The sequence below is a fragment of the Neofelis nebulosa genome, chromosome 8 (assembly GCF_028018385.1).
Source record: "Neofelis nebulosa isolate mNeoNeb1 chromosome 8, mNeoNeb1.pri, whole genome shotgun sequence".
NCBI lineage: Eukaryota > Metazoa > Chordata > Mammalia > Carnivora > Felidae > Neofelis > Neofelis nebulosa.
In genome coordinates, this window is record NC_080789.1 from 66,451,082 (window position 1) to 66,468,099 (window position 17,018).

A 17,018-nucleotide genomic window follows, 5' to 3' on the forward strand; every position below is an offset into this window, starting at 1 on the left:
TGATAAAGTTATAACGAGAACCAAGGCCTCCATTTTCCCAGGCAGAGTTCATTCCACTAGGCAATGTGGCCTTTGCAGAATCTCATCTCCAGAGAGCACAGAACAAAGATTTTTCTTCTCAGTGAAGGGGGCCTCAGTGAAGGGGCCTCTCCTCCTCCATCATGATGTGGGCACTGTACGCTGGCATTGGCAAGTAGGGGCCTTCTTAGGCCTGGGTAGCTAGAGAATTCTTTGGGTGAACTAGTGTGAGTCCTGAGCAAAGTCAGGCTTCTGTAGTAGCGGTCTCTGTGAACCCCTCTGGGTCACTGATGGAGAACTCAGGCCTCAGCTAGCACCTACTCGTGGCCTGTCCCCTCCAGCCCTCCCTCCCCAGCGTTCACCTCGGTCCATCTTTTGCTGCTTTTGTCCCAGCTGGGGACTTAGGCTGAAACTTGGAGTTCTGGTTTCTCTGGGGCCTCCATCCAGGGGCTACGTGCTCTTCTCCTTTGTGCAGAGCCTCAATACTTTCGCTTTGAGGGTGTGTGGCTGACAGAAACTGGCATGGCCGTGCTGCGTAACCTGACCATGTCACCCCTGCACAAGCGGCGCCAGCGGCGAGGACGGCTTGGCCTCCCAGGGGAGGCAGGGCTAGAGGGTTCTGAGCCCTCAGATGCCCTTGGCCCTGATGACAAGAAGGATGGGGACCTGGATGCTGACGAGCTGCTCAAGGGTGAAGGTCAGGCTGGGGAATCTCAGGGAGTGCCCAAGTAGTGGGAGCACTCCCGTGAGAGTGGGGCGTTGGGTGGGGCAGCAGTGCCACTCCCAGTCCCCCTCAAACCACGGTTGGGCTTGTCCAGATGGCTCTGTGGCAAAGCACTGGGCTCTCTGTTCTCGTCATCCTGCTTAAAAGGGCGCGTGCTTCTGATCTTCCTCCCTCTCTCTCTTGTCTCTGTACACAGGTGGCGTGGAGCACATGGAATGCGAAATGAAACTGGAGGGGCCTATCAGTCCTGATGTAGAGCCTGGCAGAGAGGAGACCGAGGAAAGCAAGAAACGCAAACGCAAACCCTATCGGCCTGGTGAGGCCCTGGAATGGGGAGGTGGGTGGTGAGGGACAGTTCACCAGGTCCCTGGCAGCTTCTCAGTCTCACTCTCTCTCTTCCTAGGCATTGGTGGTTTCATGGTGCGACAGCGGAAATCCCACACACGTGTGAAAAAGGGGCCTGCTGCACAGGCGGAGGTGTTGAGTGGGGATGGGCAGCCCGACGAGGGTGAGACGGGTGAGGGCTCCAGTGGGGCCTGGGAGAAGGTGGGGATTCCAGGACCTATGGGGCACTGCCAGGGAGGCCTGGGAGGTGAGGGCTCACTCATAGGGCCATGAGGGTGGTGGGCCCAATTGGTGCTGGGGAGAGAGTGGGCAGAAAGTATCCCTTGAGTGAGTTGGGAGCAGCACGCCCAGTGTCCCCTGAGAGGGGCTGACACCTCCCCTTCTGTCCCCAGTGATGCCTGCAGACCTACCTGCAGAGGGCCCCGTGGACCAGAGCTTAGCTGATGGGGATGAGAAGAAGAAGCAGCAGCGGCGTGGGCGCAAGAAGAGCAAACTGGAAGACATGTTTCCTGCTTATCTGCAGGTGGGTCTTTGGCTCTCTGCAGGGTGACGGTGCGTCTGCCCTGCGGAGCATGAAGAGGCCTATTTCTCTTACTCCTCCTGCAGGAAGCCTTCTTTGGGAAGGAGCTGCTGGACCTGAGCCGGAAGGCCCTTTTTGCCGTTGGGGTGGGCCGGCCCAGTTTTGGACTAGGAGCCCCAAAAGCCAAGGGGGATAGTGGCTCAGATAGGAAGGAGCTCCCCACGTCACAGAAAGGTCAGTTATGTGGGGGTGAGGTGGTCTGAAAGGATCCAACTTCCCCTCTGTGCTTAGAGGCTGGTGAAGGGATTTGGTGGGGGACAGGCTGGCCTCCCACAATTGAGGGTGGGCCAAGGCCCTGGCCTGTGGAGCTGGGGGCCCATTCTGGGCATCAAGTGTAGGGCATCTCTGACTAGAGTGGGGACTGTTGGTCATAGGAGATGATGCTCCAGATGTTGCAGATGAAGAATCTCGTGGCCTGGAGGGCAAAGCAGATACACCAGGTGAGGGCTGCTGAGAGGACTGTGTCTTCTCTTGGTTTTGCTTCTGTCAACATGTTTTGCCCCTGAGCACCATCTGGTTGGCGGCTGGAAACTGTTTCGTGCCCTCTGGGGTCCAGGGTGGCTAGTGTGGTGCCTCTGCACTGTCCTTGGTTGACGGGTTTCTCTTGGCAATTGCAGGACCTGAGGATGGAGGCATAAAGGCATCCCCAGTGCCCAGTGACCCCGAGAAGCCTGGCACTCCGGGTGAAGGGATGCTTAGCTCTGACTTAGATAGGATTCCCACTGAAGGTGAGGCTGTGGCCTACCCTTGTCGTGTGTAAGGGTCCTCTGTGGGAGAAGGAGAAGGTCCTACCTGTGGGACTGCCATCTGTACAGCTAGCTTCTTTGGTGGGGAGTCCTGGGCACCTTCCCTGGCCATGGCCATTTGTGGCCCTGCAGTGTCCCGTCGAATCCCCAGTCTTCCTTAGCGGCATCCTTCATCAATCCCCCACAGAACTGCCCAAGATGGAATCTAAAGACCTGCAGCAGCTCTTCAAGGATGTTCTGGGTTCTGAACGAGAGCAACACCTGGGTTGTGGAACCCCTGGCTCGGACGGCAGCCGTACACCGCTGCAGAGGCCCTTTCTTCAAGGTGATACGGATGGCAGTGGCATCAAGCCTGGGTGTCCAGATTTGACCAAGCTCACTCCCAGGATGGGCCTCTTGCTCTCGTTCTCTGATCCTGTGCCTCTTGTAGGTGGACTCCCTTTGGGCAATCTCCCCTCCAGCAGCCCAATGGACTCCTACCCGGGCCTCTGCCAGTCCCCATTCCTGGATTCTAGGTTGGTATCTATGCTTAACCTCTGTGGACAGTCCCTGCTGTCCCTTCCACTGGGGCCACGCCAAGGGAGGGGACCTTGGACTCCGGGGTGCTGCTGTAGAAACACTTGTCTCTGCTCCTTTGTTAGTGGCCCTCCTTATGGGGGCAGGGCAGTGGCCTGGGAACTCTAGGCAGTTTGTCTGGGGTGGGGCTTGGCTTCCTTGCCCTCCGTGACTCTCTGCCCCTGCGCCCCAGGGAGCGCGGGGGCTTCTTTAGCCCGGAACCCGGTGAGCCAGACAGCCCCTGGACAGGCTCAGGGGGCACCACGCCCTCCACCCCCACCACCCCCACCACGGAGGGAGAGGGCGACGGGCTCTCCTATAACCAGCGGAGCCTTCAGCGTTGGGAGAAGGATGAGGAGTTGGGCCAGCTCTCCACCATCTCACCTGTGCTCTATGCCAACATTAACTTTCCCAATCTCAAGCAAGATTACCCAGGTACCCATGGAACGGAGGCAAGGGAAACAACCTGGGAATGTGGTGGGCACAGGGGTCACCTGCCAAGTTTCCTCTAACGAAATACCTCTGCCCTCCAGACTGGTCTAGCCGTTGCAAACAAATCATGAAACTCTGGAGAAAAGTTCCAGCTACTGACAAAGCCCCCTACCTGGTGAGCCGGAAGAGAGCCTAGGTCAGGGTGGGAACTGGGGCTCGAGGGTGTTTTTGGGAAATTCACCTCAGTTCTTTCCATTACCCACTCCCAAAGCAACTGGGCCAGAAGGGATCAGCTTCTGGGTAGGGAGTGAGTGACGTGAGGGATGGGGGCTGGGCATGAAACTGAGCCCTAGGCCTAAGGCTGTGTCCTGTATCCCTCAGCAAAAGGCCAAAGATAACCGGGCAGCTCACCGCATCAACAAGGTGCAAAAGGTGAGTGGGGGCCAGGCTGGTTCGCGCCATCCAGATCCTATAGCTGGGGGCCTCTCGAGGGTGTGGGGGACATAGGGCTTGCCACAGCAGCCTGACTGCTCTGTGCCTGGTCTCCCCCTATAGCAGGCTGAGAGCCAGATCAACAAGCAGACCAAGGTGGGCGACATGGCCCGTAAGACTGACCGACCGGCCCTACATCTTCGCATTCCCCCCCAGCCAGGGGCACTGGGCAGTCCGCCCCCCGCTGCTGCCCCCACCATTTTCATTGGCAGCCCCACTACCCCCGCCGGCTTGTCTACCTCTGCGGACGGGTTCCTGAAGCCGCCGGCGGGCACAGTGCCCGGCCCCGACTCGCCCGGTGAGCTCTTCCTCAAGCTCCCACCCCAGGTGCCCGCCCAAGTGCCTTCGCAGGACCCCTTTGGACTGGCCCCCGCCTACGCTCTGGAGCCCCGCTTCCCCACGGCACCACCTACTTATCCTCCCTATCCTAGTCCAACTGGGGCCCCTGCGCAGCCCCTGACGCTGGGCGCCTCATCCCGTCCTGGGACTGGCCAGCCAGGGGAATTCCACACTACCCCACCCGGCACCCCCCGGCACCAGCCCTCCACACCCGATCCGTTTCTCAAACCCCGCTGCCCCTCACTGGACAACCTGGCTGTGCCTGAGAGCCCAGGGATAGGGGGAGGCAAGGCTGCCGAGCCCCTGCTGTCACCCCCGCCTTTTGGGGAGTCTCGGAAGGCCCTAGAGGTGAAGAAGGAAGAGCTTGGGGCATCCTCTCCTAGCTACGGGCCCCCAAACCTAGGCTTTGTTGACTCACCTTCCTCAGGCCCCCACCTGGGCAACCTGGAGTTAAAGGCACCTGATGTCTTTAAAGCCCCCCTGACCCCTCGGGCATCTCAGGTAGAGCCCCAGAGCCCGGGCTTGGGCCTAAGGCCCCAGGAGCCACCCCCTGCCCAGGCTTTGGCCCCTTCTTCTCCCAGCCACTCGGACATCTTTCGCCCTGGCCCCTATCCTGACCCCTATGCCCAGCCCCCGTTGACCCCTCGGCCCCAACCCCCACCCCCTGAAAGCTGCTGTGCCCTGCCCCCTCGCTCATTGCCCTCAGACCCTTTCTCCCGAGTACCTGCCAGTCCCCAGTCCCAGTCCAGCTCGCAGTCCCCATTAACACCCCGTCCTTTGTCTGCCGAGGCTTTTTGTCCATCCCCTGTTACCCCTCGCTTCCAGTCCCCTGACCCTTATTCCCGTCCACCCTCACGTCCTCAGTCCCGTGACCCATTTGCCCCCTTGCATAAGCCACCCCGACCCCAGCCCCCTGAAGTTGCCTTCAAGGCTGGGCCTCTAGCCCACACTCCACTGGGGGCTGGGGGCTTCCCAGCAGCCCTGCCCTCGGGACCGGCAGGTGAGCTCCATGCTAAGGTCCCAAGTGGGCAGCCCCCCAATTTTGCCCGGTCCCCTGGGACGGGTGCATTTGTGGGCACCCCCTCTCCCATGCGTTTCACTTTCCCTCAGGCGGTAGGGGAGCCTTCCCTAAAGCCCCCTGTCCCTCAGCCTGGTCTCCCTCCACCCCATGGGATCAACAGCCATTTTGGGCCTGGCCCTACTTTGGGCAAGCCTCAAAGCACAAACTACGCAGTAGCCACAGGGAACTTCCACCCATCAGGCAGCCCCCTGGGATCCAGCAGTGGGTCCACAGGAGAGGGCTTTGGGCTGTCCCCGCTACGCCCCCCATCAGTCCTACCACCACCTGCACCGGATGGATCCCTCCCCTACCTGTCGCATGGAGCCTCGCAGCGGGCAGGCATCACCTCTCCAGTCGATAAGCGAGAAGACCCCGGGGCTGGATTGGGTAGCTCTTTGGCGGCACCTGAACTTCCAGGTACCCAGGACCCAGGCATGTCCAGCCTCAGCCAGACAGAACTGGAGAAGCAGCGGCAGGTGAGTGGACATCCTGGAGTGAACCCCCATATCTTTGCTTTTCTTGTGCCAGCTCTGTGATTGGAGTAGAATGGACTTACCCCACTTCTCTGTTCTCTGCACAGCGCCAGCGACTACGGGAGCTCCTGATTCGGCAGCAGATCCAGCGCAACACCCTGCGGCAAGAGAAGGAAACAGCTGCGGCAGCTGCAGGAGCAGTGGGGCCTCCGGGCAGCTGGGGTGCCGAGCCCAGCAGCCCTGCCTTTGAGCAGCTGAATCGAGGCCAGACTCCCTTTGCTGGGACCCAGGTAGATAGAGTGGTGGCAAGGGGTGGCGGGTCCAGGATACTGAAGGTAACCCCTCCTTCATCCACCTCCATCTCTCCCAGGACAAGAGTAGCCTTGTGGGGCTGCCCCCAAGCAAATTGGGTGGCCCCATCATGGGGCCAGGGGCTTTCCCCAGTGATGACCGACTCTCCCGGCCACCTCCACCAGCCACCCCTTCCTCTATGGATGTGAGCAGCCGGTAAGCTCCAAAGCAAAGGGTAAAGCAAGGGAGGAGATCTCACCACTGTTGTGTGTTGCCCCAGGTTTTCCTGTGTCTGACCCTTGTCTAGTATCACTTATTCTTCTTCCTCATTCCCTCTTACTGTGTCAACTCCATCCTTCCTTAATGCCTTAAGCCCATGTTCTAGCACTTGATCCTGATTTCATCTTACTGACTACCGCATATTCTTCCAGGCAATTGGTGGGAGGCTCCCAAGCCTTCTATCAGCGAGCACCCTATCCTGGGTCCCTGCCCTTACAGCAGCAGCAGCAGCAGCAACAACTGTGGCAGCAGCAGCAGCAACAACAGCAGGCAACAGCAACCTCCATGCGCCTTGCCATGTCTACTCGCTTTCCATCAACTCCTGGGCCTGAACTTGGCCGCCAAACCCTAGCTTCCCCCTTGGCAGGAATTCCCGCCCGCCTCCCTGGCCCTGGAGAGCCAGTGCCTGGTCCAGCTGGTCCTGCCCAGTTCATTGAGTTGCGGCACAATGTACAAAAAGGACTAGGACCTGGGGGGACTCCGTTTCCTGGGCAGGGCCCCCCTCAGAGACCCCGTTTTTACCCAGTAAGTGAGGACTCCCACCGAATGGGTCCTGAAGGGCTTCGAGGCCTGGCAGTATCAGGCCTTCCCCCACAGAAACCCGCAGCACCTCCGGCCCCTGAACTGAACAGTAGTCTCCATCCAGTGCCCCACACCAAAGGTCCCTCCCTGCCCACTGGCTTGGAGCTGGTCAGCCGGCCCACCTCAAGCACTGAGCTTGGCCGCCCTCCTCCTCTGGCCCTGGAAGCTGGGAAGTTACCCTGTGAGGATCCTGAGCTGGATGATGACTTTGATGCCCACAAGGCCCTAGAGGATGATGAGGAGCTTGCTCACCTGGGCCTGGGTGTGGATGTGGCCAAGGGAGATGATGAGCTGGGCACCTTGGAAAACCTGGAGACCAATGACCCTCACCTGGATGACCTGCTCAATGGGGATGAGTTTGATCTGCTGGCCTATACTGACCCTGAGCTGGATACTGGGGACAAGAAGGACATCTTCAATGAGCACCTGAGGCTGGTAGAGTCGGCCAATGAAAAGGCTGAGCGGGAGGCCCTGCTGCGGGGGGTGGAGCCAGGACCCATGGGCCCTGATGAGCGCCCTCTGCCTGCTGCTGATGTCTCTGAGGCCCGTCTGGCATCGGTGCTCCCTGAGGTGAAGCCCAAGGTAGAGGAAGGTGGGCGCCACCCTTCCCCTTGCCAGTTCGCCATTACCACCCCCAAGGTAGAGCCAGCACCTGCCACCACTTCCCTAGGTCTGGGGCTGAAACCAGGACAGAGTGTGATGGGCACCCGGGACACCCGGATGGGCACAGGACCCTTTTCCGGCAGTGGGCACACAACTGAGAAGGGCCCCTTTGGGGCCACAGGAGGACCACCAGCTCACCTGCTGACACCCAGCCCGCTGAGTGGCCCAGGAGGGTCCTCCCTGCTGGAAAAGTTTGAGCTGGAGAGTGGGGCCCTGACCTTGCCCGGTGGACATGCAGCATCAGGGGATGAGCTGGACAAGATGGAGAGCTCGCTGGTAGCCAGTGAGTTACCCTTGCTCATCGAAGACCTGTTGGAGCATGAGAAGAAGGAGCTGCAGAAGAAGCAGCAGCTTTCAGCACAGCTGCAGCCTGCCCAGCAACAGCAGCAACAACAGCAGCAGCAGCAGCAGCAGCAGCAGCAGCAGCATTCCCTGCTGGCCACACCAGGCCCTGCCCAGGCCATGTCTTTGACACATGAAGGCTCTTCTCCCAGTTTGGCTGGGCCCCAACAGCAGCTTGCCCTAGGACTTGGGGGTTCCCGACAGCCAGGCTTGGCCCAACCACTGATGCCCACCCAGCCACCAGCACATGCCCTCCAGCAGCGCCTGGCCCCATCCATGGCCATGGTGTCCAGTCAAGGACATATGCTAAGTGGGCAGCACGGGGGGCAGGCAGGCTTGGTGCCCCAGCAGAGCCCACAGCCAGTGCTGGCACAGAAGCCCATGGGTACCATGCCACCTTCCATGTGTATGAAACCTCAGCAGCTGGCCATGCAGCAGCAGCTGGCTAACAGCTTCTTCCCTGATACAGGTAACTTGAGCCAGGGGCACTGGCTTAGTTACTCAGGGGTGATCACTGCTACCACCAAATGGGACACTGGAGCTAGAGACCTAAGATAATCCCCAGCTGAGGGAGGTGGGACACAAAGAGCATGGGCTAAACACCATACTAGCAGTGCAGGCAGAAGCACTGTAGCTTTTGCCAACGGAGGAATGGTGCCTGGCATAGAGCAGGCAGTTAGATACTTGAACAAATGGAATGAATGCATGAAGCCTGGTTGGCAAGGGCTTTGTAGCTGTGCGAGACCAGAAGATCGGGAACTGGAGAGAAGTAGTGCAGGAAACAGCAGTCCAGGCGGGCACAGGCCCTTGAGTGGGAAAGGTTGTGTGGGGAAGCAGGTGAGTGCGTTTGGAGACCATATTGAGGTGGCTAGGCCAGAGTGGACTCCATGTGGAGGAAGGTAAGTGGGTACTACCCTAATTTTGGAGACGTGAGAAGGGGGCCAGATTGAGGAAGATCTCAAATTCAATACTGTTTATTGGGATAACATTTGTTAAGCCGTGTGCCAAGGACTTTACCATCGTCGTCTAATTGAATCACAACAAACTCATTAAATAGGTACTGCCAGGGTCTTCAGTTAGGGAAGTAGGCATGGAGGGCGAGTAACTTGCCAAGATCATATGGCTAACAGCTAGAGTTTGAATCCTGCTCCTCTGGTCCTCTTGACTATTTTGTGGCCTTAAAATAGGAGGAAAGGGAGTTTGGGTAGTCCTTTAAAAAAATTTTTTTTTTAATTAGTTCTCTTTATTTTTGAGAGGCAGAGAGAGACAGAGCACGTGTGGGGGAGGGGCAGAGAGAGAGGGAGGGAGACACAGAATCCAAAGCAGGCTCCAGGCTCTGAGCTGTCAACACAGAGCCTGATGTGGGGCCTAAGCTCACGAACCGTGAGATCATAACCCGAGCCGAAGTTGGACGCTCAACTGACTGAGCCACCCAGGCACCCCAGGTTAGTCCTTTAAAAAGTGGAGAGTGAAGTTGTGAGAGCAGTGGAGAAATATAAAATGTGCAGGATTTTAGGAAGATGTAAGTTTTGGGTGGTTGCTTATTTCTCCTTTTTAACCCAGCATCCTGAATAGGCAAGAAATGGGCTGTAGGTGATGCATGTGGTGCCCAGAGCAGCACTGGCATCTAGGACTTTGGCACAGTGCCCACATCTAGGGTTCTTGGGCTGCACTAGTTGCCCTAAGAGTACTTCTGTTGAAGAATGCTTTCTAGGTCATAAGGTGTACTCACAGTCTTTGTTACATTTGATCCTCATGGTAGTTCTGTGAGGTCGGCAGAGTAGGGAATCACAAGATCTGTCAAATAGAGGAGGAAACTGAGGCTCAGAGAAGTCAAATGACGTTGATACATTAGCTCAGCAAATGTTTACTGAGTACCCTTTGGCACTGGGTGAGTAAAAACAGGGCCACTATCTTGTGAATAATAAAGCTGAGTCAGCCAGGCTCCCTGCCTCCTAGTCTTTCTAACACTTTCTTGCCATGCCATTGTTCTACTTGGTTTGGTGGAGGTCAAGGTGTTGGAAGGAACGGCAGATGCAAAGTGGAGTATTGAATCCAATGTCCAGCTGACTTGGCTCTTCCCTCTCCAGATCTGGACAAATTTGCAGCAGAAGATATCATTGATCCCATTGCAAAGGCCAAGATGGTGGCTTTGAAAGGCATCAAGAAAGTGATGGCTCAGGGCAGCATTGGAGTGGCACCTGGTATGAACAGGTAAGACGTGGGAGGTGGGGGTGGTTGGCTCTTTCCTTTCCCAGTCTTTTCCCTTTCCTTCCTGGTCCCCTTCCCTACTTGTCCCACCTCTTTGCCTTTCAACTTTCCCCATCAACTGTGCATCCCCTTTGCTTTGGTGGACTCCAGGCAGCAAGTATCTCTGCTAGCCCAGAGGCTCTCAGGGGGGCCCGGCAGTGATCTGCAGAACCACGTGGCAGCTGGGAGTGGCCAGGTAAGTGATCAGTTGGGAGTAGGCACTTGTGTCCTATACAATCAGGCCACCCTTTTTAGGGCCTAGTATGGAACAATGACCCTTTAGCAGTCTCTCTCATCACAGGAGCGGAGTGCTGGTGACCCTTCCCAGCCTCGTCCCAATCCACCCACCTTTGCCCAGGGAGTGATCAGTGAGTAGGGGGATGGGGAGGAGTGTGCAAGGGAGTGGGGTGTGTGGAAGAAGAGGGATTGGGATCACCCTTTTGCAGATCCTGACACCCTGTTTCCTTTCCCAGATGAGGCTGACCAGCGGCAGTATGAGGAATGGCTGTTTCATACCCAGCAGCTCCTACAGATGCAGCTGAAGGTGCTAGAGGAGCAGATCGGTGTGCATCGCAAGTCCCGGAAGGCTCTGTGTGCCAAACAGCGCACTGCCAAGAAGGCTGGCCGTGAGTTCCCAGAAGCTGATGCTGAGAAGCTCAAGCTGGTTACAGAGCAGCAGAGCAAGATCCAGAAACAGCTGGATCAGGTAGGGAAAGCAGACTTCAGCCTAGAAACCAGGAGCCCGGGGAACAGGGATGGCTCCAGTGGGCAGGCCCCAGGCTCACCTCCCAACCCTCCTGTGTTAGGTCCGGAAGCAGCAGAAGGAGCACACCAACCTCATGGCAGAATATCGGAATAAGCAGCAGCAACAGCAGCAACAGCAGCAACAGCAACACTCAGCTGTGCTGGCCCTCAGCCCTTCCCAGAGTCCCCGGCTACTCACCAAGCTCCCTGGTCAGCTGATCCCTGGCCATGGGCTGCAGCCACCACAGGGGCCTCCGGGTGGGCAAGCTGCAGGTCTTCGCCTGCCCCCAGGGGGCATGGCTCTCCCTGGACAGCCTGGTGGCCCTTTCCTCAACACCTCCCTGGCCCAGCAGCAGCAACAGCAACATTCTGGTGGGACTGGGGCCTTGGCTGGCCCCTCAGGGGGCTTTTTCCCTGGCAACCTTGCTCTTCGAGGCCTAGGACCTGATTCGAGACTTTTACAGGAGAGGCAGCTACAGCTCCAGCAGCAACGCATGCAACTAGCCCAGAAATTGCAGCAGCAGCAGCAACAGCAGCAGCACCTCCTAGGACAGGTGGCAATCCAGCAGCAACAGCAGCAGAGCTTGGGGGTACAGGCAAACCAGGCTCTCGGTCCCAAGCCCCCGGGGCTTCTGCCTCCCAGTAGCCATCAAGGCCTCTTGGTCCAGCAGCTGTCCCCGCAACCACCCCAGGGGCCCCAGGGCATGCTGGGCCCTGCCCAGGTGGCAGTGTTACAGCAGCAGCAGCACCCTGGAGCTTTGGGGCCCCAGGGTCCTCACAGACAGGTACTTCTTACCCAGTCCCGGGTGCTGAGTTCCCCCCAGCTGGCACAGCAGGGTCAGGGCCTTATGGGACACCGGCTGGTCACAGCCCAGCAGCAGCAGCAGCAGCAGCAGCAGCAGCAGCAACAGCACCAACAGCAGGGATCCATGGCAGGCCTTTCCCATCTTCAGCAGGGCCTGATGCCACACAGCGGGCAGCCCAAACTGAGTGCTCAGCCCATGGCTTCCTTACAGCAGCAGCAGCTTCAGCAGCAGCAGCTACAGCAGCAACAGCAGCAGCAGCAGCAGCAGCTACAGCAGCAACAACAGCAGCAGCAACAGCAGCTACAGCAGCAGCAGCAGCAGCTACAACAGCAGCAGCTGCAGCAGCAGCAACAACTACAACAACAGCAACTACAGCAGCAGCAGCTACAGCAGCAGCAGCAACAGCAACAATTGCAGCAGCAGCAGCAGCAGCAGCAGCAGATGGGCCTCTTGAACCAGAGTCGAACTTTATTGTCTCCCCAGCAGCAGCAGCAGCAGCAGCAACAGCAGCAGCAGCAACAGCAGCAGCAGCAGCAGCAGCAGCAGCAGCAGCAGCAGCAGGTGACCCTTGGCCCTGGCATACCAGCCAAGCCTGTGCAACACTTTTCTAACCCCGGAACCCTGGGCCCAACTGTCCTCTTGACGGGCAAGGAACAAAGCATTGTAGAGACAGCTCTTCCTCCAGAGGCCACTGAGGGGCCCTCCACACATCAGGGAGGGCCGTTAGCAATAGGGACTATACCTGAGTCAGTGGCGACCGAACCTGGGGAGGTAAAGCCTTCGCTCTCCGGGGACTCACAGCTCCTGCTTGTCCAGCCCCAGGCCCAGCCTCAGCCCAACCCTGTGCAGCTGCAGCCACCTCTGAGGGTCCCAGGGCAACAGCAGCAGCAAGTTAACTTGCTCCACACAGGAGGTGTGGGAAGCCATGGGCAAGCAGGCAGCGGATCATCTTCTGAGGCCTCATCTATGCCCCACCTGCTGGCCCAATCCTCTGTTCCTTTAGGGGAGCAGCCTGGGACCATGACCCAGAACCTTCTGGGTTCCCAACAGCCCCTTGGACTAGAGCGGCCAGTGCAGAATAATGCAGGGCCACAGCCTGCCAAATCAGGACCTGTCCCCCAGGCTGGGCAGGGCCTGCCCGGGGCTGGCGTCATGCCTACGGTGGGTCAGCTTCGAGCACAGCTCCAAGGAGTCCTGGCCAAAAACCCCCAGCTGCGGCACTTGAGTCCACAGCAGCAGCAGCAGCTACAGGCGCTCCTCATGCAGCGGCAGCTGCAGCAGAGTCAGTCAGTGCGCCATGCCCCACCCTACCAGGAGCCTGGGGCCCAGCCCTCTCCCCTCCAGGGCCTCCTAGGCCGCCAGCCTCAACTTGGGGGCTTCCCTGGATCCCAGACTGGCCCCCTCCAGGAGCTAGGGGCAGGGCTTCGACCTCAGGGCCCACCCCGGCTCCCTACCCCACAAGGAGCCTTATCCACAGGACCAGTCGTTGGCCCTGTCCATCCCACACCTCCACCATCCAGCCCCCAAGAGCCAAAGAGACCTTCCTCACAGCCCCCAGGAGCCAGCCCCCTGGTCCCATCCCAGCTCCCCTCTGAGGCCCAGCTCGCCCCCACCCAGCCAGGGACTCCAAAACCCCAGGGCCCATCCTTGGAGCTGCCTCCTGGGAGGGTCTCACCTGCTGCTGCCCAGCTTGCAGATACCTTCTTTGGCAAGGGGCTGGGACCTTGGGACCCCCCAGACAACCTAGTGGAAGCCCAGAAGCCAGAGCAGAGCATTCATCTGGAGCAGGTGAATGGGCAGGCAGTGCCTGAGCCACCCCATCTCAGCATCAAGCAGGAGCCTCGGGAAGAGCCATGTGCCCTGGGAGCCCAGGCGGTGAAGAGGGAGGCCAACGGGGAGCCAATAGGGGCACCAGGTACCAGCAACCACCTCCTGCTGGCAGGCCCCCGCTCAGAGGCCGGGCATCTGCTCTTGCAGAAGCTTCTACGGGCAAAGAATGTGCAACTCAGCACTGGGCGGGGGCCCGAGGGGCTGCGAGCTGAGATCAACGGGCACATTGACAGCAAGCTGGCTGGGCTGGAGCAGAAACTACAGGGTACCCCCAGCAACAAGGAGGTGAGTACTTTAGATGGATTGGAGCAGATAGAATTGGGGCTGCAACCTAGGGCAGCGTGAGCATGTCTGGTGCATACAGGAGGCGAGGGCTCTGAGGAAGACAGCAGCCTTCACTGTGGGTTTATCTGGCTTAGGATACAGCAGCAAGGAAGCCTTTGACACCAAAGCCCAAGCGGGTACAGAAGGCAAGCGACAGGTTGGTGAGCTCCCGAAAGAAGCTGCGGAAGGAGGACGGGGTCAGGGCCAGCGAGGCCTTGCTGAAACAGCTGAAACAGGTGACCCCCAGGAGCCAGCCCCCTGGTCCCATCCCAGGATAGGGGGCACTCTGGCCCCCAGCTGTGCAGTGGCAGAGATGTACACACTGTGGGTTTCCAACCTTGTCATCTTGCCCCTCTTAGGAGCTGTCCCTGCTGCCCCTAACGGAGCCTACCATCACCGCCAATTTTAGCCTCTTTGCTCCCTTCGGCAGTGGCTGCCCGGTCAATGGGCAATGCCAGCTGAGGGGGGCCTTTGGAAGTGGGGCGCTGTCCACGGGCCCTGACTACTATTCCCAGCTGCTTACCAAGGTCAGAAAAACGGCAATACCTCTTGGGGATGACGAGGTTCTTGGGGAGGTGGAGGTGGGAATGGAAGATGAGGAAATTGCTGATGTCGTGTGGGGCCAGGAGATTACATCAGTCTCCCTATGCCATCTTGCACACAACACCCCACCCCACCCCCAGAATAACCTGAGTAACCCGCCGACACCACCCTCGTCGCTGCCCCCCACCCCACCCCCATCGGTGCAGCAGAAGATGGTGAATGGCGTCACTCCATCTGAAGAGCTGGGGGAGCACCCCAAGGATGCTGCCTCTGCCCGGGATACTGAAGGGACACTGAGGGGTAAGTCAGGAGCAGAGTGGGCCTCTCCTTCTCTGGTAGGATTTAGTGCCGGGGGTCCAAGTTGGTTAGTGTCCCCTCTCATACAGTTTGAGAGGAATGGTTGCATGTTGCCCCGTGCGCACATATGACAGGATACCTGAGGTTAGGAAGGGCCTCTTCAGGGCTGATGAGTTGGAAGCAGGGAGTCCAGAGAACAGGCAACAGAGGAGGTAGATGGCAGGGAAAGAGGTAATGAGGCTTTTGTTGGTGAGGAACAATCCTGCTTGAGTGGTTATAGAACTACAGTGAAATCTGGATTTGAATTCAGGTTCCTGTATTAATTTAGTTGTGTCAGCACAGCTAAGTAACACGGTAGATTTGTGTGGGCCCCAATTTCCTCACTATAAAGAGGTGTGATATTACTCCTCTGCTGGAGTTGTTAAAAGATGATAAACAAAGCCCAGGGCCTGACATAGAGGAAAGGCTCAATAAATACAGCTCATCTGCCCCAGATTTGTAGGTCGGTGGGTAGATAGACAGCAGTTCGTAATAGCTAAGCTAGATCTTGTACTAGTTAGGCCTGAAATATGGGGGAGAAAGCCGTGTCAGCTCTGGTCACCAGCCTGACTTTTCTTCTCCCTTTCTACTCTTCAGATACTTCAGAGGTGAAGAGTCTAGACCTGCTGGCTGCCTTGCCTACACCCCCTCACAATCAGACTGAGGATGTCAGGTGGGGGCAGCCAGAAATGGGGATGAGGAATGGGAGTACGGGACCGGGGCAGGTTGTTTCATCTTTGGCCAATGGCAGATTTCAAATCCGGCTATGACATCGACTAATTTCTAGATTTGGGAGGGGGAGTCTGCAGGGCAGTACCAGCAAATGCCTACTTTTGGCCCACAGGATGGAGAGTGATGAGGACAGCGATTCTCCTGACAGCATTGTGCCGGCTTCGTCCCCCGAGAGCATCCTGGGGGAGGAGGCCCCTCGTTTCCCTCAGCTTGGCTCAGGCCGGTGGGAGCAGGATGACCGGGCTCTCTCCCCTGTCATCCCCATCATTCCTCGGGCCAGTATCCCAGGTAGAGGCTGCTCTGGGCGTGGGCCAGGCAGGGCTGGGTTGTCCGAGCTGGGGGGAGAGAGGCAGCTAGAGCTTACACAGGTCCCTCTCTCATTCAGTCTTCCCAGATACCAAACCTTATGGGGCCCTGGACCTGGAGGCCCCTGGAAAGCTGCCTGCCACAACTTGGGAAAAGGGCAAAGGAAGTGAGGTGTCAGTCATGCTGACGGTCTCTGCTGCTGCAGCCAAGGTGTGTCCTGGGGGTACCTTGGAGACCAAGGGGATCCTGGTCAGAAGGCAGTCCATGGAGCTTGTGTGGATAAGTTCAGTCACTCAGAACTATGTATTAGGACCTGCTGTGTGTGAGTGCCTGGGCCGGAGGCTTCAGGATTAGGGTAAATAAAGCATGAGAGGTCCCTGCCCTCAGGGGGGCTCCCTGTCCAGTGGTAGACCCAAGTCAACAAACGAGGAGAGTTGCACATGACGCGACAAATGCTGTAAGACAGCATGTCTTCAGTCACATTTGGTAGAACTCTTGTTATTTTATTGTTAATGTTGGCAGGGTTTTGTGGTCAAAGAAAATTGGAAATCCCGGTTGAAACCACAAAACAAGTTTCTTTACTACAAGGTTCCTCAGATCCTTTAATTTGCTAATGTGTATCGTGAGTCTCCAGGTCGTGGATATAGCCTGTGTCATTCCTAAACTCTGTTGGCACTGGTCCCTTTTGGTGGAGCGCCCATTCATGTCCGTAGCAGTCTCGGAAAGGTGCTCTGAAGGAAGCGTGTGAGAAGGGCAGGACTGACTGGCTGCTTGGGGAGTGGGCTTCTGGGTGTTGAAGGGTGTCCCCGTCAAACCGGTGGCAGGGCTCACTCCGCACTGCCGACACAGCCCTCCCATCCCCTTCCCTGCCCTGGTAGAACCTGAATGGTGTGATGGTGGCGGTGGCAGAGCTGCTGAGCATGAAGATCCCCAACTCCTATGAGGTGCTGTTCCCAGAGAGCCCTGCCCGGGCAGGCATTGAGCCTAAGAAGGGGGAAGCCGAGGGCCCTGGTGAGTGTGGCAGGAAAACTTGGGACCTGCGGGGAATGCTTCTGGCGGGAGGTTCTGACCCCTTCCTTCCTGCAGGAGGGAAAGAAAAGGGTCTGGGAGGCAAGAGCCCAGAAGCTGGCCCTGATTGGCTGAAACAGTTTGATGCAGTGTTGCCTGGCTATACCCTCAAGAGCCAGCTAGACATCTTGAGCCTCCTGAAACAGGTGGGTCTGGGG

At 58.0% G+C, this 17,018-nt stretch overlaps 1 protein-coding gene across 8 annotated transcripts in view; it reads left to right on the plus strand.

Annotated features, from left to right (window-relative positions):
* KMT2D (lysine methyltransferase 2D) overlaps positions 1-17,018 on the plus strand; it is a 40,363-nt gene that overhangs the window by 15,277 nt on the left and 8,068 nt on the right. For 3 of the 8 annotated variants that reach the window (XM_058742916.1, XM_058742917.1, XM_058742921.1), the window contains exons 20-48: positions 494-715; positions 939-1,058; positions 1,146-1,259; positions 1,480-1,610; positions 1,694-1,841; positions 2,042-2,107; positions 2,285-2,395; positions 2,601-2,738; positions 2,844-2,928; positions 3,162-3,403; positions 3,502-3,575; positions 3,782-3,832; positions 3,956-5,767; positions 5,872-6,054; positions 6,135-6,271; positions 6,487-8,390; positions 10,012-10,135; positions 10,283-10,367; positions 10,458-10,539; positions 10,645-10,877; positions 10,978-13,836; positions 13,971-14,111; positions 14,235-14,402; positions 14,559-14,718; positions 15,352-15,427; positions 15,599-15,774; positions 15,872-16,002; positions 16,671-16,803; positions 16,879-17,006. In XM_058742916.1, the coding sequence (XP_058598899.1) occupies positions 494-715; positions 939-1,058; positions 1,146-1,259; positions 1,480-1,610; positions 1,694-1,841; positions 2,042-2,107; positions 2,285-2,395; positions 2,601-2,738; positions 2,844-2,928; positions 3,162-3,403; positions 3,502-3,575; positions 3,782-3,832; positions 3,956-5,767; positions 5,872-6,054; positions 6,135-6,271; positions 6,487-8,390; positions 10,012-10,135; positions 10,283-10,367; positions 10,458-10,539; positions 10,645-10,877; positions 10,978-13,836; positions 13,971-14,111; positions 14,235-14,402; positions 14,559-14,718; positions 15,352-15,427; positions 15,599-15,774; positions 15,872-16,002; positions 16,671-16,803; positions 16,879-17,006 (10,034 nt within the window). The remainder of the gene's footprint in view (positions 1-493; positions 716-938; positions 1,059-1,145; positions 1,260-1,479; positions 1,611-1,693; positions 1,842-2,041; positions 2,108-2,284; positions 2,396-2,600; positions 2,739-2,843; positions 2,929-3,161; positions 3,404-3,501; positions 3,576-3,781; positions 3,833-3,955; positions 5,768-5,871; positions 6,055-6,134; positions 6,272-6,486; positions 8,391-10,011; positions 10,136-10,282; positions 10,368-10,457; positions 10,540-10,644; positions 10,878-10,977; positions 13,837-13,970; positions 14,112-14,234; positions 14,403-14,558; positions 14,719-15,351; positions 15,428-15,598; positions 15,775-15,871; positions 16,003-16,670; positions 16,804-16,878; positions 17,007-17,018) is intronic. The other 5 variants (XM_058742919.1, XM_058742923.1, XM_058742920.1 and 2 more) reach the window with 5 other exon arrangements.